A 24,584-nucleotide genomic window follows, 5' to 3' on the forward strand; every position below is an offset into this window, starting at 1 on the left:
TGGATTTTACATTTAAGCGAACCGGAGAGTTGGCCAAGGTTATGCGAGAACGAGGTTGCAAAAATGAGGTAGGACGATCGGACGGAGGAAAAGTACTTGCCGCGCGAAAGAAGAGAATTCTAAGTGTTTATAAATGGGTACATCCTATCGTTCTCCGTGACTTCTTTTTATATAAAATTTCCATCTGTATCTCTTTTCATGTTATACTCTATGTGCGTATCTGGGATATCCTATGAATATTTATGCTATATCATTGCTGAAGGTTACAGAACAAAAAAGATAGGAAAAATATAGAGGATATCTGGAATGACTTACCAGGCATGCAGACGCAACGAAACGTTCCAGGGTCGTCCAAACACGATCCCTCGTTCTGGCAAGGATGCGACTCGCACTCGTTGACGTTGGTCTCGCATCTCGGACCGGTGAATCCTTGGGTGCAGTTGCACGCGAAGGAGCCCGGCGTGTTCACGCATATCCCGTCGTGCTCGCAAGGAGAACCTGAAACATGGAATGAAGAACGTTTCAGGATTTACCCCGAGAGGAATGTCGAGTACCGAAATCACCTTGGCCGATGAAATCGGCATGCCGATTCATTGAGCCGATTCGAGCGAGAGAAAGTCCGCCAGACTGGCCGGTTCTCTCGTCGCTATGGACGCATCGACGAGGCGGGAATTCGATAGAAAGTTTTCCCACGGGAAAAAGAATCCCGATGAAAAACTGACGTTCGATTACTCCGGTTTAATTAACCGAGAAATTGCCTCGCTAATTTATATTCATTGTAACCTTATGAGTTTATAAATTTAGGTATAAAAATAAGTTTACGGAAAGCGGCTTATAAATCGCGGTGATTATTAAGTACTCGGGGAATTTTTAACGCTTGTTATACGAAATTATTTATGACCATTGGATGAATTACCCCAAATGTCTCCAAAAACCACTGGCAATGAATTAAATTGATAAATCGTTTCAGAGAATTGAATCATTATTTTAATTGAGCCATGAATATAAGTTGATAAAAAAGAAACTGGCTGAAACCTTTCCAGACCATCCAGACCAGGTACATCCATTGCGTAATTCGTTACAGTATGTACTCGTAGGATATATCGTGGCGCGATAAGACTCCTTAATTGGAACATATATTTCACAAGGTCAAGAAGTGTAGCCAGGAAGCTTAGCTCGTTTTTAGACGGTTTCTATTCATTGGCAGGCGAACGCGCCGTACCAGAGGAGCATAAGAAGAGAAGTTAGATTCCAGTCTGGTTTGGCGTATCCGCGTGTTCTCCACGCGTGCAAGCATAAATAAACGACCGGCAAAAAAGTCTTCACATTCCACCGTACCGATTTTTCACCGTTTTTCCGCCTCAGAAATTGCTTTTCGCAAATGCCAAGCATTAATGTCATTGATATAATCGCCGGATATTTATCCTTCGTTAAAATCCAAACTTCTTGTTACCATTCCTATTGCCTCATTAGCGGAGATCTCATAATCACCACTAACGTGGTTATTTTAAACTGCAGCAGTTGACACATCAACGTCCCGCCGTTTCATGTCCAGCTAAAGCGACGTCAGTTATGCTCGAAAAAAGCTCGATACGATCCATTCGACGTAATGAATATTTAACCGGCGCGCTTGTCAACCTCCCTCGAACAGTCATTGGCACTAACGGAATTTAGATATAATGAATATTTAATTCGCCCCGCTACACGTCCCTCGGATGACCATCGATCCTTGCGTCTACTCCATTTCTCGCGCTTCGTGGAAGGGAAACGGCTGAATAAGCGCGCATTTGAATAAATTTCAATTTCCCAGAACGAAAGGTTTCTTCGAGTGTGGTCAGGGGCGACGTTGGCTCGTAATCGGAAATTCTCGTAAAAAATGCGAATCGGCGATCGCTATCGAGGCTGCTGGTTGGGGAGATTCGCGAAACGATCGGCCGACACGCGAGGCGAACCGCGGCGAGAAATTTCGCTATACGAGGTGGACACCTGCCGCCTCGGCAACCAATTACGGCTGTATTTATGGACTTTTCCAGGGAACGGAATACACATCGTAACCCCTACGAATGGTTAGACGGGCGAATATGCGCGACGATCTCGGTTTCTCTTTCTCCCTCTCTCTCCCTCGCATACCGCGCTCTTGTAATTCGCGGGCACTCCTTTTTCCAGCCTTGTAATTGGTCCAAGCTGACACGCTTGATGATGCCGCCGGATGCCTCGGATGTTGCAAGAAGCGCATTGTTCTCCCGTGTTTACAGTACGAGTCTCGGGTGAACCGACAAATCGCGGAAGATGGCGGCAGATGGATCTCGCGCGACCTCGGAAAATGTGGATTAAGTTTTTCCGCTTTCTCTCCTCAAATGAAAAGCAATCGCTGTCGTGACAACCTCTGTTAATGATGGCCACCAACTATGGTTTAACTCTTTGCATTCCTTTGTCGAGTGTGACACGACATCAGCAATCGACATCTCAATAATTGGGAGTGCAAAGGGTTAAAGTGCAGGTTTCATCGCTCAGTGATACCGAATTTACCGGTCGTAAAGTTTTGTATGATAACGTTTCTTTTGGGGGAGGAAATTGTCTAGGTCGTGAGAGTGTTATGAATTCGAAATTAGGAAGGAAAGCTGCCCGGAAGTGACGTAAGCTCAAAATCTGAAGAAATGCAGAGGCAGCGTGGACGCTTTCGCCCGATGGCACGAATTATGAGTCGGCGTTACGCAGCCTTGCGGATGTTAATTCAGCAGAAAATGTGCAATCTGTATAATGACGGAGTAGTTACTCGGCCGACTATTAAGATCGTTATTAAGCTTAAAATAACAGTTTAGCGTTTAATTAGGGTTCGCATTTGTGCACGTCGCCAGAGAAGCAATTATCGGAGTCGAGCTACGGGATCACCATGGAAAGTGACTTCGCAGAGATTTTCAACAGCCAACTTTCAGTGAATTTTAATCTCTTGACATTTCGACGGTATTGATCTAAATCTATTATGGATTCTAGACACGTCGCCGACCGTTGCAACAGCCCAAAGATAAACCGATCGGAAATCAACCGAGAAAGATACAAAGATGAAGATTTGAAACGCTCGACTAAAAAGTCTCCTTCCAAGGACCGAACCTTATTACTGAATAGTTTCGTACAGTGGTACAATAGTCGACACAATTACCCGCCGAGTGGTTTTACGGGGACGATCCACCACTCGGTCCCTCCCTTCGGGCAGTTTCCCGGTAAACGTATCCTCGAAATACTTGAAGAGCTTCCTGCGGTAAAAATCCCCTAAGAAATCCGCGCACTTCAGGCTCCGTCTTCTTTCCTCGACTTTAAAGGTAGCCACGAGGTTTCTAACCTGCACAGGTATGCCCGGTGCCACCCAGCCAGGTAGCGGGGCCCCCAGGGATATCGGCTTACTTCTGTAAGCGCGACGTTGCCAAAATTTGGTAACAATGGCCCCCATTGTTCGGCCACAGGTGCAGGTTGCCCCTGCACGGTCGCGCGTCGGCGTAACCTGCCCGACCTAGGGATTTCGTTACGCGTCCTGCACGCTGGGCGGAGTGACGTTAACGACGCGTGCATGCGAGTATTACATTTGCGGTCGCTAACGCGCACGTCGGATATACCCAAAAAGAAAAAAGAAAAAAAAATAAAAAGAGAGAAAGAACGGTAGGAAATCACTAGATTTCCTACCGTAATTATAGGGTGCACAAACGTCGACACACCCGAAACAGGTCGTGATAGACCTGAAACCAAAAAGTTGATCGAGCCCGGAGTCGGTAGGGGTAGCCGAGCGAAGATGCAGGTGCACCCACCTGCGCATTTCCGTTCGCGCGAAGCATGCATCTCCGAAAGAGGCAAGTTGTACGTCACGATCGTGGCGACCTTCGCAGGAGAGGAGAACGGTTCGGCATGCTCGACACCTGTGCCTCGAAAATTGGGTATCTGAAATGGACCGTCCTTGGCCAGAACTCAATCTTGCACGGTGGTTTGCGCATATGTTACAAGAAATCGCAAATTCGACCGTCCTTGGTCAGAACTCAATCTTGCACGGTGGTTTGCGCATATGTTACAAAAAATCGCAAATTCGACCGTCCTTGGCCAGAACTCAATCTTGCACGATGGTTTGCGCATATGTTACAAGAAATCGCAAATTCGCAGAACTCAATCTTGCACGGTGGTTTGCGCATATGTTACAAAACATCGCAAATTTGACTGTCCTTGGTCAGAACTCAATCTTGTACGGTGGTTTGCGCATATGTTACAAGAGATCGCAAATTCGACAGTCCTTCGCGAACCGGAGCGGCTCTTCGTGGCCACTCTATCGGGTGCACTCGACTCTAGATGCAACAGGTGAGGTAAAATCACAGCACCGTGTTCCTCCTCAACGCTGAACGCAAGGAGCGAACATGGAACATCTTTTGCACCGGTGATGAAAAACCCTCGCAACGAGGCAAACCCAAGAGAGGCTCGGAACCGACGGAGAGAAAGGAGGGAAGTACGACCTGTGATTAGTGTCGGTAATTAGACTACTGACTTTGAAAAATGAAGCCAGGTTTCAAAGGGTACCTATAGGCTCTGAAAAGAGTTCGGATGCATCGAAGACCCTCCGATCTCATAGTGAGAGTGCTCAAAGACTGCATCTACCGCGTCCTAACTGCATAGGGAACGAAAAGTTACTCCGGGTGCATTGGAAACGGTACATTTGCCGGGAGCCCGGCAAACCGTTCTATTAATCTCCGATAATCGAGGAAACATGAAAAGAGCTATTTATCTCCTCCTTGCATCGCCATCCTGTTAATATCTTGCGGAAGCGTCTCGACATTACGCGCCCCGACGTCTCGGCGTCTCGACACACCCAAGTCCAAGGGGCCCGACGCGACGGCGTAATTCAACACCAAGGCTCCGTCGTCCGCCTCTCCTTGTCCCAGGAGGGAGAGGACCAGAGAAGGGGGAACGCGCCTCGTTTGCGGTGGTCCCCGCCTGCAAATGGGCCTGACGTTTTCAAGAATTCAGCGTAAATATTTATAAGACGAGGGCCTGCTCTCGGTGCACCAGGATCCGAGGGACTGAAATCGCCCGGAATTCGAGGACGGATCCGGGCACTCCGTTTTCTGGTCTCCCTTGTCATCCCGACGTAACGTGATTATGACCATCTTAAAGAAAAACTCTTCGCTGGGGACCGTCCCCTTATCACTCGGCAAGTGGGCCGCTCAAACTTTCAGGCCCTGGAGCCACTCCGTATAAATAAAGGAACGAGTCAAGCGAGCGATACTGTTTCCAGTTCTTAATTCCTTAAATGGTCCTTAAGGTGGGTCCCCCTTGGCGTAAGATTTATGGTGTGTGTACTAAAAGTGACGTTTTGAAGAGTTACGTGAGTATTACTCGTTCTCGCATATGACTGATTCACTTAGGGTAGAAAATTTATGGATTGGTGTGCTCGTTGTTGGTGTTTGTCACATTTCGATAAATTAAAAGAAAATTGCTGATTTGATCATTTAAATCTCTAGAAGGTAACGAATTGTTCCTAGACTTTTTTATGACAAAGGAGATATATCGTTTGGCGCAAACGGGATCCAGGGCTCTTGTAATGTAATCTGCTCCACCGACTTGGAGGTCCGCGCTTCGAGAGTAATCTTAAAGTCATTTGCATTCACACCCACGGCCCTCATTAACTTGGACATTTGAGATTCGTGGTCGCAGATGTTTCTTTTCCTTCTGAACATCTCCCATTGGCTTCTGCTCCCTTTGGTGGTCTTTCGGCCATTTCTTTTGTTTCCCCGTTTCGACAATAGGGCGATCAAGCTGCGCTTATTAATCATTTCACCGGTCGTATCCCACATCGCACGTGCAAATGTGTGTAACGTGACGGTATTAGTGAATTGCATCCATTTAAACCTCCTATGTCAGGGACTCAGAGAAATGCTGTGATTAAGGATTAATCGAATTGGCGGAGATTAAGAATGTAACTTAGATCAAATGCATTTCCTATGCGTTAATGCATTAATTGAGGTATGAAATGAAATCAATGTTACGATTCCGAGACGTTCGACCGACACGCATAGGAAAGTCGTTCGGTTCCACTTTTACGGTCACACGTGGAACCGAAAAACTGCGGCTGAATTGTCGCGTCGACTAACGCACGAGTACAATTCACTGCGGGGTTCTAATTCCGATGCCCCCGCTATAAAACGGGACTTCAATAATCCTTTGTACGCACATAACACCCTCCCTTTATTTCCTCTTCAAGCGTTCGTCAAACTCAATAGCCACAAAGCCGTCGGGCATTCCGAGATGCATCGAAAAGCCCACGAGGACAATCCTGTCATCGTCCGATGTTCAAAAGTAAAATGTATTCCGAATGTATCTACACCTGAGCACAGCCACAAATAAATAAGAAATAAGCGTAACATCCAAATGCTTCATGAATTTTCCCCGAAATACATACGGTACATACCGATAAAAAAGAAAGTGGGTTCCGGTCAATTTAGCCATCCCTTATCTCAATATCCAGGGCATAGCAGAGAAAATTGAAGGCAATTGAAGGATTTTTCGTCGCCAACGAACAACCAGTAAGTGCTGTAATTTGACTCGCTCCCCGCTAAAGTTATCCCTGTCCTCAGCGAAAGGAAGCGATCGAGAGCGATGGCATAACTCGGGAGACAGATAATTGCCGGCGACGACCATTAATAACTAATCCCTCGTGGTCGTAGTCGATCGTCCCTGCAATCGAGAGCATCCCGATCGGAGTCCTATCTGGCGCGCAAGATCTTCGAAGGACCTCCGGAGGACCTTCGGGGGTCCCCGGCGGCGTCTTCGGAGAGGTCCGCGAAGGAAGGACGAGGAAAGTGAGCGTCTAGGTTAATCACTCGCAGAAATCAAACGTCCCAGCCCGGACCCGAGGGGACGTCGTCCCTACCCGAGTACCCTCGGGACCCCTTCTCTCTTTCCGTCGGACTCCGATCTTCATCCCTGGGACCGGGCGCACACTTTATCACTGTCGGCGTGTACGGAGCGCGCGTTGCAATCTCTCGGTGATTTGTGCGAGGCCCATCCTTCGTTTCTTGGTACCTCCTCGCGTGGCGTCGCTCCTTCGTTCGGGGGACGCCACGCCCCCGGTGGGGCACCGAGGCCCCGGGCGCGAGCCCCAAAGAAGAACGCGCGCTCACAGGGTAGGGCGCACCCGGTGGAAGGGCCGTGACGTGCCCTTATGGGTTGCGTTTGAGTAATGCTCTTATAATTATCCTCCTCGACGGAGCACGGGGCCAGTGGAACGGGGTCGTCTCTTTCGCCAAAAATCGAGAGGGGAAGCACCTGGGACCAAAAGGGATTTTAAAACAGCGGAGCGTTCGAGGTCAGGCGATAAGGGTGGTTTTTCCCTGGCATGGAATTTAGAACTGAGCTTTACTGGGGGAGATCCAAACCTTGAAACGTTACCGCTAGCGTAATTTAACCCTTTAAAACTCTAATCTGTTATTATGACTAAAATTGATTGATATTCCAGTCGCTGCCAAAAGGGGACTTCGATCGTGGTATTCCTCGCGAGGATACTTCCAGCCGCGAAGAGGAAGATGAATAGGAAATAATGGAATTGCAAAAAGGACCAAGGCGGGAAATTGATAGATCGCTAGGAGAGCGGCACCGAGGGGTGGTATCTGCGAGCATGATTAAATTCAAGTAAGGGGAGATGAATTTTGAGAGTAACGAGCCCCCGGTGGGGTCGCGGACTCGAGATCCAATTAATGTTACGCCGCTTTGATTAAGCCTAGGCTTACGGTTACAGTTACCAAAGGCGATCCATCGTGTGGGCAATCCGAGCGCGGAGGAGAGAAGGAAGAGCGACCGGCCGAGTGCGAGGAAAAGGAGGCGCACAAAGGAAGTGCTTCTGATTATTAATGAAGTGTCTTTGTCTGGAACGAAACGTATTAACCGCTCACCTTTACGGCGCGCGTTCTCTGCCTCATTTACCAACCGAGCCCGCGAATGAATGGATTTACTTAGAGCCATTTTCTGGGCTGTTCCTTTTGCCTCGCGCCGGACAGCCGGGCGGCCTAACCTCGTTTTTATGCGGCCCTTCCAGAGAGCAATTTCAAAGTCGACGTCGAGCGGCGTCCGAAAAACGAACGACCCGCCATCGTTCTTCCCACATGAATTATCGCGATCCCCGCCATCCCCTAAACATTCGCCAGATAAAAATGCCGATATATTAGCTAAGACGAGTTACGAGATCGAAGAGTCTTCCACCCTTCAAGAGTAAATCAAAGATTCGGCCGTACATCGAGGACAGTCGATTCCGACCCATCGATCGACTCGTTTCGTGGGAAGAACCTCGACCTTGTCGACGGTAACCACGTGGCATTTGCCAACGTAATGCTCGAACGGCGCGACTCGCGGTCCATGTGCGGAGGAGAGCTCTCCACCCCGTCGACCAGTCCGAGCATTCGATTTCTTCGTCAAGACTTTATCAGGGCGGGTCTCGCGCGCCACGGGAGTCAAAGGTCGACGACACCTCCTCCCGCGCCCGACGGGGACGCCTTGGATTATCTCGAAATTGAATCGGGCCCGGTGTATATAATCTGCGGGGCCCATAATGCCTCGCGCTGACTTTCAGGAAGCACCTCGTATCGTTACGAGGTGTGGGCCTCGCAGCGGCACGCGGCGGGCCCGTTCTGGCCTCTCTATCAATTAATTTTCGGACTACCGCTATCCCCCCTCCCCCGCTAATTAAGAACCCACTTTGTCCGCTAATTATGCTGGGTCCGATGACTCTCGAGTTACGAGGCCCCGGTTAGCTAACGCAATCAAGATTCCTCCGAGCCTTCAGCCCCTTATCAGGGACGCATCGCGCGCGATTGCTCTTCAGAGGTCTTCATCGGAGTTTTCGTTATCCCGCTAATGGATGGTGCCGGAGAACCGATGCACCCGGTACGCTGACAAGGAAAATTATACGCCGATTTAAACGGCGTAGACCGTTCGAACGGAACCACTCGGCTGGTCCAATGAATTAATCGCTTGTTCGAGTCGTGCCGATCATCGCGGACGAGTCGTTCGGTGCGATGAAAATTATTCAAACGCGAGGTGGATTTACCTTTTTCTTTTTGAGAATGCATAAGACGGCCTTTGTGCGCGGCAAATGGCGCTCTCTTAATGGGCGTTATCGGTGGAATTAATATCGCTCTTACGCGATGCACCGCTCCGAGTCGGACGATTACGATGCACCGAGCCCATAAATTCACGGCGCATTAAATGCTTGCGAGGTAATCTGGCTTAGCGGGCGATTGCAATGGTCGCAGAGAAAATCGTGAAAATCGAAGGCGACGCGTCGCGATATCTGGGTGAAATAGCTTTACGGTTTCGGGCCGATTAAAGGATAAGGAGTATATTAAATTGCAATGCGATAATTCTTCCGAAGTGTCCCGGACGGCACGTTGCGAGACGGAGACGCGTCGAGTCGGAACCTACCAATCATCCAATCGCAAATCACGAACGCGCACCCAAAGGCGAAAAGGGACCGTGAAAGATGTAAAGATGACCGTCGACCAAACGGAAGCCAAAGAGGAGGACCCAACATGTCGCCCAGCCCGATCATTAGGTCCAAGATCGAAGGTACCCTGGAGGAATACAGGCAATACGAGAGGCATGGTTCGGGTCTTGAGGGTGTTCACCGATCTCCGAGATGACGCCAAAGGGGCGTCATGTACACTCTGCACGGGTCAGGAATTTAAAATGCGAAGATCCTCCATAAGTCCAAGAAGAGCCAATGCCTCGAAGGGCGAAATTATCATGGAGTCTTCTCTCTCCATCCTCGCCAGAGGGGTCGCTTTGAGGCCTCCCACAGAAAGGATAAATCCTATCGGAACGGACAAGATAAACGCAATTTAGTGCACGGCTTGACATTAAAATTATCCAATTTATTACCCGCCCTAAATATACGTGTGCTTATCAGGTCGATAATCCGTTCCCTTCCCATTCTCAAAAACTCTGTGATAATCCAGGAGCCTCAAAGAGAACACTCGTCAGTCAAACTTTCACAATTACAACCTGTAGAATCCAATTCCGCCGCAGTGCTTAACCCAGCTGGGGGTCATAAAGCCAGATAATTTTTTAACACTCGAAATTTCAAATGTTTCGCTACAAAACACTCTAAGCGGTGAAGTAGCTGCGGAGCCTTACGCCCGCCGGGATAAATTTATGCATGAATTCGAACCATATAAACTGAAATATCTCCAGATATTTCTCAGGTCTTTTTGTTAGAAATAAAAAATCTCGATAAGAGTCGAATCACGTTATCTGACTACCGGGGCATTCTCATCGCGTGAATACCCTATCTACGAACGGCTGCACGAACCTCTCCGATGTCACGATTCTGACGTCGGATGCAAAAGACGTACCTACAGATTGTACGGGATGCATTGGATGCAACGTCGCTCAACGACCGCCTGTAAGGACCCATTGCTGGAAAGAATCAGGCCTAACAATGCACTCGCGCCAGTCGGACGATCGATCGCGCATGTTCGAGATGCCGATAGGGCGTCGCTCGCGTCCTTGATTGGCTGGCCATTACCGTTCGCGCAAATGCATTCGCGCTATATAGGCACGAGCGCCAGGTGGAGACTCGACGTGTGCGCACCCTTTAATAACGACTAACGCCTGTCTTCGATCATTTCGAGTTTCTAGAGCTGCATATTCGACCCGCGCTTAAATTGCATCCTGGGTCCAGTCTCAGGGCGATTTGCAATTTTGCGACCGACCTCCGAGGTCAATCTAAGAGAGACCGATGAAAACATTGCGTCTAACTATACAGCGAAATCAACCTCGAATCCTACGACTTTCAGAAATTGGGGACAGTTTCTAACCAGAATTTTCGCAAATTCAATTAAGTTTAGGCATACGTTCCGGAGTGTGTATCATTTAAGGTGAAGTGAAACACGTCGAGGAACTTGATTGACGTCGACGTCGATGGCGACGAAAAGAGATTTTTCTAAATGCCTACGTTACCGACGTTCGTTTTTATATCGACAGCTGTGTTGAATTATATTGGATATTGTACCAAATGGCATACTCCACCTGTCGTTTTCGTACAGTAAATATCAAGAAATCGAAGTAAAACTCCAGAAATCCTCTGGATTCATGCTTTCTGGGACCCTAATTGACTGCGGAGAGACCCTCTGCGCCATCTGTGATGTCCAGGTCAATTAAATTTTCACTCCGAGACCTCGTACTCCCATCGTTTTAGCATAAAAGCGCATACAACCCTTTTTTTGCCTTTATCCCGTTCAAATGCGAGTTTATCGATTACCAGAGTGTTCTAAATTGTCGTAAAATTGTCCTAACCCTTTCGTTTCTCATATCAGAGCCTTCGATGATTGTATATTGATCGAAATATGAGAGCTCGACGCCATTTTGGTTCTGGTCTGGGCTGAGTTAACAAAATTTTTTCCAAAAATCCAAATTTTGAATGTGTCAGAACAATTTTTAGATGATCAGGAGAGACGTGTCAAAGTTTCGGACAGTTTGGTCTAATACCCTTAAAAAGAAGTGTTGTACTCGAATCGACTGATTTGAAGGGGGTTTCACTTCACCTTAACAGACATCAAAAGGAAAAGGTAATAATTGCGTTATCAAAATATTAAACCGCCTTCTATATTTATGTCAAGTCGTCGAGAACAGGAGTTCGCATTCGTCAATCCGATCGGACCGCCACGCGCCGGAGAGATTTACCTCAACGTGCCCGAGGCATGCCGAAGTAGACCGCGATTGATCACCGGTTCAATGTTCCGTCGCAAATTAATGTTTCAACCGCCGAGGACGTTCATAAAGACTTCCCGATCGAAGCGTTCCGTCACCGGAGCACATCTGTACCGTTCACCAGGAGATGTCTCAACCGGGCCCGAGTCGGCGTTATCGGCCGATCTGACGGTCGCACGATTTCGGCCCCGCGAGATAAACCGCGCGCCTTTTTGCGGCTCCGTTAAATTTCACCGAGTCAGTGGCGTCGATCTCCCCTCGTCGCGCGTCTCTCCAAGAAGTCGATGACCCTCTCGGCACGTCCACCGATGCCACACAGTGGTGCAGAAATGCAGCCATCTCGAGCGGCCTGCCGCCAGGGAACCGTTCGCCCTCCCTCTAGCTGCCACCGACGGTTTCCACGTGACGTAACGAGACTCCTATATATCGACGGTTAACGAGACATCGACTAGCCGGAACGAACGCGGCCGGGTCCGTCGATCCGCTGCCGATCGTTACTCGAGTACTCACCTTGCTCGCACTCGTCAATGTCCTCGGAGCAGTCCAGTCCTTTGTATCCGCTGGCACAGGAGCACGTGAACGAGCCGTTGATGGGGCTGGTGTCGCAAATGGCACCCTGATGACAGGGGTTTGACGTGCACGCGTCGTCCAAGTGGCACAGCAAACCTGACGAGAAACGAATTAGCTCGGATTAGCCGGAAATAGATAAAAATTACTTGCGGCGGATCGGACTAATGATATCCTAACACATTCGCGACCTTTGACGTGAATTCACGTCTTTTCAAGTTCTATTCCCGGTTGCCGCTGACGCGAATTCACGTAATTTTACCATGACGATACACGATACAAGTTTGCGGCAACCAGTTACAGAATTTCATTATTTCCGCCGGTACTCGGTATTTGAAACGGAGAAAATGTGTTAAAAATATCAAGTACTGGGATAATCGAAGCTTACGAAGCTAGGGAATTCCCGACGAGACCCGTACGTCCGTTTCTGATTGCCGTGGAAATTACTCCCTCTCCGTTTCCTTCTCGGTACGCAGGCATCTCGCGCCTAGCACCACGGGGCAAACATCCGAGCCCTCCGTTGACCCTTGATTAATTTGCAAGTTAACCCATCAGCGGCGTGCACCGCTGATCGGTTAATTTCAAAGATAATCAAGGCTCAACTTTGAACCGTAGCCGGTGAAACCGACCATTAGTCTTTGCCCCTGCACGCGAGCGTTCGTTAGGCTCGCGAGTCCATTCGAGGCTCCTTGCAATTCACCCTGCCGGAGGTTGGTCGAGTGCGCGCGGTGCTTGCGCGCACCGACGCCATTTTGAAGGGTCCCTGCCGGCGCCGTTTGGTTCGTTTCTGGGACAAAAGTATCGCGCCGGCGACCAAACACGGCGGTCTCGGCCAAAGATGGACATCATTAAAGGTCTCATTGCCACACGAGACGCGGTACAGTCGAACAAAAGTGACAAATCCCGACTACGTGCGCGCGCAGAGTTACGGCAATGGCTGACTTCCAAGTGACTCCTGGGATCGCCCTCGGGTGTCCAGATTCCTTCTTTTATTTTTGCCCCTTCTTTTATTCTCCCGACCAGATTGCGAGAAAGAAAAAAAATCTAACGCTGCGTTCACCCGCGTCGCGCCTTCCTTTAGCGGGAACAACGCCGACTCTCGTTAATCGCCATAATCGAGCCGCAACATTTAACACGGGAGTCCGTAAATTCAATCCCAAGTAGCCCCAATTGCAAACGAGCGTCGCCATATAAGTATCGCAACTCCGTCGACCGCGGCTAGCATTCCGTTTGTTTGCGCCTAGCTATTTCAGACTCGCGCGGTCATTTCAGAGCATGCCGATAAAGAAGGAGTAAGTTGGTCGCATGCCGCGCACTCCTGCTATCATCTCGAGCACTTGACGGTACGCGCTTTCAATTAAAATTGCCAGATACGAATGACGTGACGTAGGCTCGGCGAACGCTCACCGCCGACACCTTTTTTGCTCTCGGAACGTGGAATGGTGATTAAAGCCAGCTACTCGAGGAAGAAACGCAGTTTAGGCCTCCTTCTCGGATGATGAGGAATGCTGGACATAACGCAGTAACTTTGCAAAGCTTTCGTGATTGCAGCAAAAACTTTGATGACCGGGATACCTTCGTATATGAACCGCGAAGTACGATACGCGTTCGGGCAAAAAGAGAATCTTCAACTTAAAAGCTTGACTCCGTACATCCGCGGAGTGCAATTATTTTCTGTCGAGGCAGTTCAGTCGGGACTTCGAAATATTCCTAGACTAATTCTCCGACATGAACGTTAGTCATGAGAACGATCAATCTTCCGAAGCCAACCTAACCTCGTTTGAACGAACAGAACGGAATGATTCCCGTAAAGGCCTACTCGAGACAAGCGGCAGATATCTCGAGGATTCCTACCGTGCGTCGCATCGCACGTGCAGCTGCACCTGCCGGGTAGTCCTTGGAAATCTCTTGCAGCTTTTGCCGCGAGATTTCCATCAATGGCTCGATACGGACGAGAATCGAATCGCCATTTGCGGAGGCCCGTCCTTTACGCCATTCTTATCGATGCGCCGGACCGTGTGTGCGTGCGTGAGCCGTTCAAATTGGCGTGCAAGAAAATTGTTGACTCGTGCATTAGTCACGTTATTTCTACTTTTACGATCGTTACGGAATTCCTACGACTGTCCTGAATTTTGTATGGACAGGCGCTTTAAAAAAAAAAGTCATTAAAACTATGTAGCAATAATCACATTCCGTGAAAAGAACGCAAGGATCGTAAAATGCAGCTATCGGAATAAAATCAAATCAAAAATATTGAAAAAAAATTGGTTCAATGACCAGGAGGTATATTTTCCCCTAAATTAAAATGCATACCCCTCTTTGGCGCCAAGACATTGCCAAGCCACAACGCTACATCAATGTCTGCAATTACTCCCTAATATCTAGTACTCACGGCACCATGAAGCAAAACTTAATCACACTATACCAAGTATAATAAACATTACATGAAAAAGAAAAAAGAGAAGAAAAGAATTGCCTCCTTCCATTCCAGCTGGGGAGAAAATCCTATGCAATATCGCGAAGTCGTTTATCAGACTGTTACTTCCTATCACCATTCCATGCTTTCAGCTACGTTACGTTCTTCACGAAGAGCCGGTAACTTGTCCACATAAACTGCACGCAGCGATAGAACCACATTGTTTCTCGGATAAAGTGGACTGGCTCTGCGTAGTCAATCTACCGCTCTCTTTATCGTGGCAAAGGGTATTCGCATTTAACTCTGATACCCCGTGACGCGGCCGGCAGGAACAGCTGATTATTTTCCCTTTTCAAGACGGGCGCCGTCCCGGGCTTGTTCGGTGTAACGGCCGATAGGATTGTCGGGATCGTTGGGTTGCGACTTACCGGTCTTGCCGTAAGTGCACTGGCAGTAGAAGCTGCCGACCCGGTCGATGCAAGTGGCCCCGTTGAAGCACGCCGCGCCGGCGCAGTCGTCGATGTTCACGCTGCAATCGGGTCCGGTCCAGCCGTTTACGCAAATGCAGGAGTAGCTGCCGTGGGAGTTGGTGCAGGTCGCGCCGTTGTGGCAGGGCGAGGGCCTCACCAAGCACTCATCGACGTCGAGCTCGCACTGCGTGCCAGTGAACGCGGGTGGACACAGGCACGAGTACTCGTTGACGCGGTCCATGCAAGTCGCACCATTTTGGCACAAGTTGCCGGGACAGTCGTCGATATTCTCCTCGCAGTTTTGACCTCGGAACCCTGAAACAGCAAAGGCGAGAAATGATTTGATGGAGTTGAAAAGAAATATCGGTGATAACGTTTGGGGGGTTTTTCTAGGATGATTTCAGCCGAGGAACAGGCTGGGAGAACGAATTCAGGTCCACAACGGTGATAAGGCTTCTACTCCTGATGCGAGATTTTGCAGGCAATTGCGAACGGTCAGGGCGAAATGGCGTGAACGTCTGGAAGGATTTAATGCAGATGCTTCGGGCACCTATCAGGGGGTCCTAAATCACGTATAGCGTTAGGGTTGTAAACCTCGGGCCGAGATTATATCGCAGCAACACAAAAGTATTTGCCAGCCGAACGGTGTAAACGGTCGAAGTTGTTAATGGGAGTGTTTCGGTATTAATGTAAGTTCGGTCTCTTCAAGTCCCGCGGCGGTAATTTCAGCATGTGGCAAGACGGAAACTCGTTTAATGCGGCCACTTATGTGGTTCGAACACATTCTTCTGCGGTAAGTGTGTGCGAAGTGGTAAGTGACGTAAATAATAATCCGGCTTGCGCGCTCGGTACGCGGTATTTTAACACTAATATAGAAATTGCTCACGGTACATAATTTAATTGCACGGAAAATTACTCAGGTCAGGCTGAAAGGACTTATGATGGTTACGTTAGAAAAGGGAAAAAGGTATTCTGAGCGATTACCGAGTCTCCTGCTCCGATACGTCCACATGACGAGAGAAATCATGAAGTATAACATCGCACGGATGGGATACAAGTACATCCGCGATTATTTAAAAACCAGCTTAACCGAAACATGGTAGGAAACGAAACTCGTCTATTTAATCCCGGTGCAAGAATCTGAACATGCATCCCATGAAACGTGATGAAGCTGATTATCAAAAACCTGTCCAATGATCTAAGATCTTCCACTGGACGCAATTTAATCGCAACTTCATTGAGCAACAAACGCAACTCCAAAATTCTCGTTAGGTCGAAGCAAATCCATCAACCTCCATCTTTCCTGCCTTTAACTATCTAAAACGCATTTTCCACGCAATTATCGTAAATCGCCGTCTCGCGATATATCCCGCGGCCGCTTCATCGATGCTATCCTTAATTATTTCCGCAGAGGGTCGGCAACCTCGACGAGTCCCAAAAAGGCTAATAAGCTTCCCTAGGAAGGATCCGACGGAGACGCGATACGCACCTGCGACTACGATCTCCTTTGCAGCGGGACGAGGGGGAGCAACAAGACGAAGAGAACAAGGATAGAGTCGCGAGTCGACCGATCGGGATTCTGGTTCCACGTCGACCACGGCGATGGTCCGGTAGAACCTGACGGAACCATTAAGGCATGGACACGCCTTAGAAGGAGACGCCTCGGAAGGAGATTACAAACTCTCAGGTCCGCCGCTTATCGTGACCGAGCGTCGATAGCGGTTCGATCGAAGAATCGAGAATCCAGAATCTAGGAAATTTATAGACGAACGATTACATCGGTGGTTCTGCAGGGCACGGGAAAGTCTACCTTAACCCGCGGTCGCTGGAGGTTTAGCCATGAAATCAGCGAATGGACGGGCGCGGTGACGGCGAGGATCGCGAGGAGAATCGTTAAGCAAATCGCGGCTGGAACGTGATTCTCGGATTTCTCGGTTCACCGGGTGATTCAAGATGGACGTTCTTGCGAATCTTTTTCGAGGATCTCGATAAGAGCGTTCGAGATCGGGGCATCTCGAACAAGCGCGAGGGGGTCGGTGACCTCGGGAACACGGAAGGACCGAAGGACCGGAAGGGACCACGAAAGCGCGGACTACCCAATGGGCCCATTTTAATGTATAAAGTGCCTCTTTGCGAATCCGAGACCCGCAAAGGAGCTCTTTCCGTCCATTGGAAATAATAGGACGTAATACGGTAAGCGGCGAGAAAATGCTATGATCGCTATGGGCGGCTCAAATGAAAGGTCGAAGAATCGAGCAGGAACGCGCGTTACTTCTGATCCAAACTCGTCTTTCTTCCCCGTCGGGAGTTATTCGGGAGGTTGAAGAATAATTTCAGAAAGGTGAAACAGCAACGATCGAGTGCTCCACCCAGGAACGAGGTTTCGATATGGGACCGATCCCACCCAAGAGACGTTAAACCCGGTTGAGCAAAAAGCTAGATGCGAAAAGTGTCTCCAGGGAACTAGCCCGGAACGCGAGCGATTCCAGTTCGGACTAACGACTGCCGATATCGGGCTCTAGCGAGCAACCTCCTATCTTCGCGGTAACGGCAACGAGCTCACTCGGGGGGGCGAGGAAGCCGCGTACCAAGAAGGAAGGGCCGAGGAGTCAACGACTCGGCGCAATCAGGACCGATAGGAGAGTCTCGCAATTAAGCGGTGATAGAGCGTCGGCCGATCCGGAGCAGGTCCCGTCCCTTATCGTCGTCTGCTTACGCCGGCCTTGGTGCCGGCCTCGGTGCCGCTCACCGATGTCGCGCTCGCCCGCTACCGGACGGCGTGGCCGGCTAATAGGAGCGGTGCCAGTCATCGGCGTCGAATTAATTCCGTCCGCGGAATTAACGGCCGGTCGCGATCGGCGACGAGGAATCGATCCTGTCGCCGCGGTCCGCCGGATGCGCGCGACCGCCTGATTAAACGCCCCGCATCGAGTCGGACAGTCCTCGTCCCCCTTTCCCCGCGACTCGCCGAGCCGAGCGAAGCGCGGAAAGAGAGGCGGGATCCTCCAGCCGCGGCCGAGAGGTTGGCGAATAATTAAACAACTCGGTCGGCGACGGGAAGGGGGCGCCGAGCTCGCTCAAATGACGCCTGTGAGAACGCGACCTTAATGAGGATATACACGCGTGTCGCGCTATCACCGACACGGTGAGTCGCGAGAGGAAGCGGTCCGACCGCAAGACGGACGCGATAAGGGGAGCGGGTGGCGAATCGATACGGAGACACGCGATAGGTGCCCGTCTCCGCGATAGGACGATAGGGGACGCGCGTGGTCGGGGGGCCCAATCGGCGCGCCGATAGTCCACGTGGGAACCGAGTCGAGGACGGAGCGGCGCGAATCCACGGCGCCGACTGCCTCCCGAAAGATTCCTTCCGCAGGATCCCGGGGCCGTCGACGACTGCCCCCGTTTTTGCACGGGGGCGCGATTAAAGGAAGTCCCCGTCAGGGGCCGCGACCGCCTCGGGACTCGCATAAATATGGACGAATCGCGCGGGTCGCCCAAGAAAGATCGCCTTCTTGGGGCAAGACGGTCCGCGGGCGGATCGAGGCTAACTTCCCATCTTGCGCGACTTCGGCCGCTCCGGGTACGCCCGGAGGGTCTCGATGCCGGGGTACCCTCGCCCCCGAGGATCCGGGGACGCCGCGACGCCGGCCGGCCACGAGGAAATCCGGGTTTGTCTTCGACAACCGCCAAGATATACACCTACGGCCTCCCCTTATCCACCGGTATCAGCTGTTGCCCGGTGATGCATACCTCGCGGTAGAGACCATAGTTAGCATCTAATGGCGCGCATAATTTATGCCCGATAGGGCACCTAACTATCTTGCCCGGTACACGATGACACGAGCCAGGGCTGGGCTCGCTTCGAGAGCTCTCCGTGCCGCGTACCCACGCCACGACGTTATTATACCGCGAGCGACCTTACTTAGAAGATCGTAACATTAATATTAACGCTCTCGGCTAAAACGCAAAAGTAAATCGTGCGGGGCTCGGTCCGAGCCCTGGTTTACTCCGACCGAGCGCGCCGTTCACCGACTATGCCGAGCGAATTGCGGAAATATCGGGCCTTTGGGTCTCCTTTGGGTACCTTAGGTGAAACTCGAATTCCCGACACTGGTTCACCGACTTCTCGAAGCCGCATATTTAACGCCGCCGAAATTCCGAGAGCCAATTACCGGGACTTTGCATCCGGCGCTTAATCTTGCGTTTTATCGTGACCGACGTTATGTTAATAGAGCTTTTTAACCGGCATAGACTATTGGCGATTATACGAGGCTCGGTATTCACCGATCGTGCGCCATTAGCGTTATCAGGGCCGATTTTTTTCATTTCGATTGCGAAACAACGTGACGATATTTAATGGGCGAACCGAAAATGAAACTATGTCCTTTTTCAGAAAGCGATGTGGATTGACCGATTAATTGATGTGTGTATTGTGTACACATTTTAAGAATGTACCGACTTTTATATAGTTATCCTCTTGTTAAACGACTCGGAGTACATCGGATCACTGATTTTTTTAAAGAAACACGGCGATTTTTATTCCAAAGGGTATTTTACTCCCATGAAAAAGTCCCTGAACAAATGGACGAAATTCTTCTTGTCCAGGGGTGACGGGTGTTTGAACGAAATTTCGGCTGGAATTCCAAGCAGGGCTTCGTCTCTTATTACGGGATTATCAGGAATTCCCACCTGCCCGACGCGAACTTTAACGTGGGATCCCTAGATTATGTCCCTCGTTTATTTAAAAGTTTAAGCTTTTTGGGATCCCGACGATGACTTATCCCTTAAAATCGTCTTCCAAAAGAGCGGACCCCGAGGGCTCTGCCCAGTGTCTCGAGTGTCCTCCTTTTTCTCAAATTTATTCCCTTTTAAATCGTTCACATCAAGCGCATCATCTCGCTCGATCTGGTAACTACTCGTTTAAAAGAAAAAGACTCGAGAAAATGAGTGCTCCGGGCAAAAACACCCTCTCATTTCCCTACTTAACATACAAATCTGTACGACCATAATGGCCGTAAAATCTCTTAAAGTTGTTCCGGAACATTTTAACATAGTTAAGTTCCATAAGCCGATCTCTTCAGGCCCTCAAGAATATTCACAGCCGAGTGAGATGAATATTTATCGTAACTCAATATATCTACGTCACGATTGAATGTAAAAAGAAAAGGGAAAGAAGCTAAAATCATGACTAAAATGAGAAGTATATCATTATTACGTCCAGATTATCCCGCGCCACGGACTAACGCAGCATCGACCCGAAAAGGTAACTCGACGTCCCGGGAGTACCCGGGACATGGTGAAAAACTCGCCTAAGATAATTAACCTCGCTTGGCCAAAGATGGGGATTTTAATACGGTCGCCCCTCGCCTTGGACGCGAATCGACGAACTCATTCTCTTCTCGGGTGGACGCGCGTTTCATCGCCGAGCGAGCAGGAGAGGAACGCGGAGGGCGGGTCGTGGACTCGGTCTCTCCGCGTCGGAGTGGAGGCGCGGATCGAAAAAAGCGTACGCGCACCGCGCTATCGATCCGCGGCAAATCGATTGCCGCTAATATCGATAGTGGCGGGTCGAACAAAAGATCGCGCCTCGGCCCGCGTCCGCAACATATTTGCTCGTCGATTCGTGCCGGGTTTTTGCAAACCGGGGATCGCTCCGCGTCCTTTATGGCTTTATTGCGCGTCCCGGGGGGCGTCCTCCCCCTTTCCACCAGATCCAAGGCGTCGCGCCCGCGGACGTCTCTCCGTTTTACGACCTCTTTACGACGCTCGGAATTAAGCGCCGAGGCTGAGGGACGTGCACCAGCTCGTCGCGACGACGACGCCGTTTATACCGTTGTCGGACTCGGATGGACCGATCTCCGGCCGACTTTCTACGGAGAGCGAAGAAGAGCCCGATAAAAATCACCCAGTTCCCGGACCTCCGGAAACCCATCCCGGATAGAGATTTTGTTTTTTGAAAAAAAAGAAAAAAGAAAAAAACGCCCGCTAGGTTTAAAGTACCGAGCGCTACCCCACATCCGACAACGGAATAACGGAGTAATAAACTTCGGGGAAACCTCTACTTCGAGGAACTCGGACGTTTTACGACCTCGTCAACGAGTCGTCTGAGTTTAACGTTCGATTTTAATTATTCCTACTTCTAGCTCGATAGAAGTTAGCGATATCGTCGACAAAACAGCGATATCGAATTTATACGAGAACGAGGTATCGTTCGATCAATCGCCAGAAAAAAAAAGCAATGAAATTAAATATTCTCGCCGAATCCGCGCATCGATTTTAAGGACCGCAAAAAGGTAATTTCAAATCGGCTAGATCTACCGAGAATAAAATAATAGAGATTAATTTAATAAACGTGATCAAATCAATACCACATACGAAATACTGAATAAAAAAAAAATTGATGAATGGGAATTACCCCCCTGCGAAAGCAATCGGTTCCTTATATCATCCTTCCGTATAATTAAAAAATATAAATAAAAAATGAGTGAAAAAAAAAAACAAGAACGTACCTCCTTCGTACAAATTCGATACTTCTTAAATACCCTTCATTTTATCATTTTAGTCCTTACAATCGTTATTTTATCAGTCAGATTTTTACGAGTACGCGTTGTAGGAGGATAAATTTAAAAATAAATATATTCGACGCGAGTTCTTTTAACCCTTTGACTGCGAACTGCTCCAAGTTGTAGCGCTTCGCGTGGACGGCATGCGGCATGCAATAGCAACCGCTGGGGACTAAATACTTTTTCGCCAAGCCTGCGCCGAGCACGCATTTGCATCCATAGTCTACACCGATGGTTTTTGCTGGACGCACAAATGCGCCCATAGGCCCCACCGAAGGTTTTTGCTGGACGCATATATGCGCCCATAGCAGTCAAAGGGTTAAACAGAAGTTAGCGAAATTCCCGACGAAGCGACGAGTCGTCTCGTTCGACCGAGCACGTGGCCTCGGTACTGTATATTTCCATCGGCACCGGTAACCTTCGAGGTAGTTCTTATCGTTCTTATCCAACTATTGGGAAGATTCGAAAGCGCCGCCTGAGTGGGGGTTCCCGCGGGACTCCGAGGAGCGAAGACGCGCGGCGATTTCCATAAGACCTTCTCGGAACACCCCGAGTCTCCTCCACCTTCCCGCGCGCCGTGCGAACAGCCGGGCTTAGCTAACGGCCGGACAGGCAGAGGAGAACGGACGGAGGAGAAGGAGAGAAACGGAGAGGGCGCGTGGGTGCTCGAAGGGGCCGCGAGAGACGGAGGGAGAAGGCGAGAAGGAGAGGGGGAGGGGCTGCGGGGAAGAGCGGGATGTGCACCGCGACCCCGTCGTTGCTTATAAATCAAGGGGTCCACTGTAATTGTAATTGTCCGTGGACCTCAACTCTGCGTATGATCTCATGCGTGTTGTGGCGTAGAGTGGCCATGTCCGACGAGGATCCGTATCCGTTACTTCGTTAGGAAAGCAGGGCCGTTGCGGAGGTGGAGGTGGCCCGCGAGCCCGGCTATCCCGTGTGACACCGAACGGCCTCGCTCGCGCTCGGAGTGCGCGTCCGCTGCTTCGTTAGAGGAAAGCAAGCTCGTATCGGGACACCGTCGACCTCGGGTTCCCGAATCGGGAGGACCGATACTCGTTACGTAGCATTAAAAAGTCGTTAGAAGCGCGCCAACATTGGTCTCTTTTAAGTTTCCCAAGTACCGGATAAGGAGAAGTCGCGGGGTCGCAGAGTATTATCGTCGTGCGATGTAAAATTTGCCAATGAGGGTGCGGTTTGTTGTCCTCGTTATTTCGGAATTAGATTACCAGTGGTTATACCGAACCGAAGTTTCGGCTTCGTTAGAAAAAAGCAAGCTCGTATCGGGAAACCGTCGATCTCGGGTTCCCGAATCGGGAGGACCGATACTCTTTACGTAGCGTTAAAAAGTCGTTAGAAGCGCGCCAACATTGGTCTCTTTTAATCCCTAACTTTACAATATCGTGTGAGAGACGTGGTATGTCAATCGGGCCAAATGTAAACAAAACGTATGAGAGATGTGTGAGACGTTGAACGCTCAGCCAAACCGTGAAATAGCCCGATATATGACCGACATTGTTGTTGTTTATGGCATGCGCTATTGGAATTTAAATCGTAAGGCAAGAGGTTAAGTTTCCAAAGTACCGGATAAGGAGAAGTCGCGGGGTCGCAAAGTATTATCGTCGTTCGTTGTGAAATTCGCCAATCTGGGTGGGGTTAGTTCATCCTCGTCGTTTCGGAATGAGCTTACCGGTGGTTATACCAAACCGACGTTTCGCATTTAGTCCAAGAATTGGGACGCATCGGACCGGCCAAATTCCCGGGCGACCTCCGGAGGATCGAGGGTACACTAGCCTCGAGGTGAAATTCCTTCGGAATTTCGCAGAGGTCGAAACGCGATCCCTGACGCGCAGGGCCTGGCCTCGGCGGGAATTTGGAGGAACTGGTCGCTGTAATTAGTCGTGGAACGGCCGGGGAATGATTTCATTCACCCGCGCTTCTCGAAAACAGAGGAGAAGAGCGGAGCGAAGGACCGGGCAGACGGCCGAGGGGTGGAGAGCGAGAGAGAGGGCCAGAGGCGCGGCGAGACGGACGGAGAAAGAGAGAAAGGGAGAAACGGACGAAACTGGTCCGGCTCTCCCTGCCCCTCGGCTCCAGGCCCGGACCTCGGCTCCGAGCTAGTTACAGGCCTGTCCAAATATTTCGGCAGGATTCACGGCGCCTAGTTCTTCGACCGTTGGGATCCTCCGCTTTCCTTTTTATTCCTCCTGGAAGACGTCGCCGCCGCCGCAACCGCCGTCGCCGAGGTGGACCGGAGGAAAAAGATCGGACCGAAAGCAGCTTCGTCCCTTGAAGGGGTTGCCGCCTTTCGGCAGGTCTCGGCCTATCGGCTACCGACGCTACGTGTCGATAAATGCCCTCTACGTACACAACCCCGGCATATGAACGGAAATTTTCATCCGCAATTCTGTACCACTTGCCGTAAAATTTCAGATTTCCCGATCAAAGAGCGAGATACAAAGAATCGTGGAGTTCCGAGACCTACCCATGCGGAAAACATTTAAAAGACATCCGAGGTTTCGTAAGCATTATTTTATTAATGAGAAGTGGTACGAGTTCGCACCGACCGTAATTTATACAGATAAATACTCGCAAACGCCTTACACGGCACGCGGAAACCGAGAGCTATACTCCATTATTCGCGCAGTGCGTCACGAGGCGTGCGGTAAAGTGATTTATACCAGCGGCTGAAAAACTGTCGGTACACCGTCGATATTCATTGAGCCGCGTGCAGCCTCCGGTTCGCTCGTGTGTCCCGTTCTCCATTGTTCCTCCCTCGGGGATTTCCTGCTACCCCGTTCACGTATCACTGTCACAGAGTATACACATTTA

At 50.0% G+C, this 24,584-nt stretch overlaps 1 protein-coding gene across 2 annotated transcripts in view; it reads right to left on the reverse strand.

Annotated features, from left to right (window-relative positions):
* LOC105703866 (neurogenic locus Notch protein) overlaps positions 1 to 24,584 on the reverse strand; it is a 232,227-nt gene that overhangs the window by 57,608 nt on the left and 150,035 nt on the right. For both annotated transcript variants that reach the window (XM_012432601.2, XM_012432609.2), the window contains 3 exons: positions 15,145 to 15,501; positions 12,244 to 12,399; positions 316 to 498 (listed from right to left, as the gene is read on the reverse strand). In XM_012432601.2, coding sequence (XP_012288024.1) covers positions 316 to 498; positions 12,244 to 12,399; positions 15,145 to 15,501 — 696 coding nt within the window. The remainder of the gene's footprint in view (positions 1 to 315; positions 499 to 12,243; positions 12,400 to 15,144; positions 15,502 to 24,584) is intronic.

Source organism: Orussus abietinus, unplaced genomic scaffold (genome assembly GCF_000612105.2).
Source record: "Orussus abietinus isolate OABI.00-Male unplaced genomic scaffold, Oabi_2.0 scaffold74, whole genome shotgun sequence".
NCBI lineage: Eukaryota > Metazoa > Arthropoda > Insecta > Hymenoptera > Orussidae > Orussus > Orussus abietinus.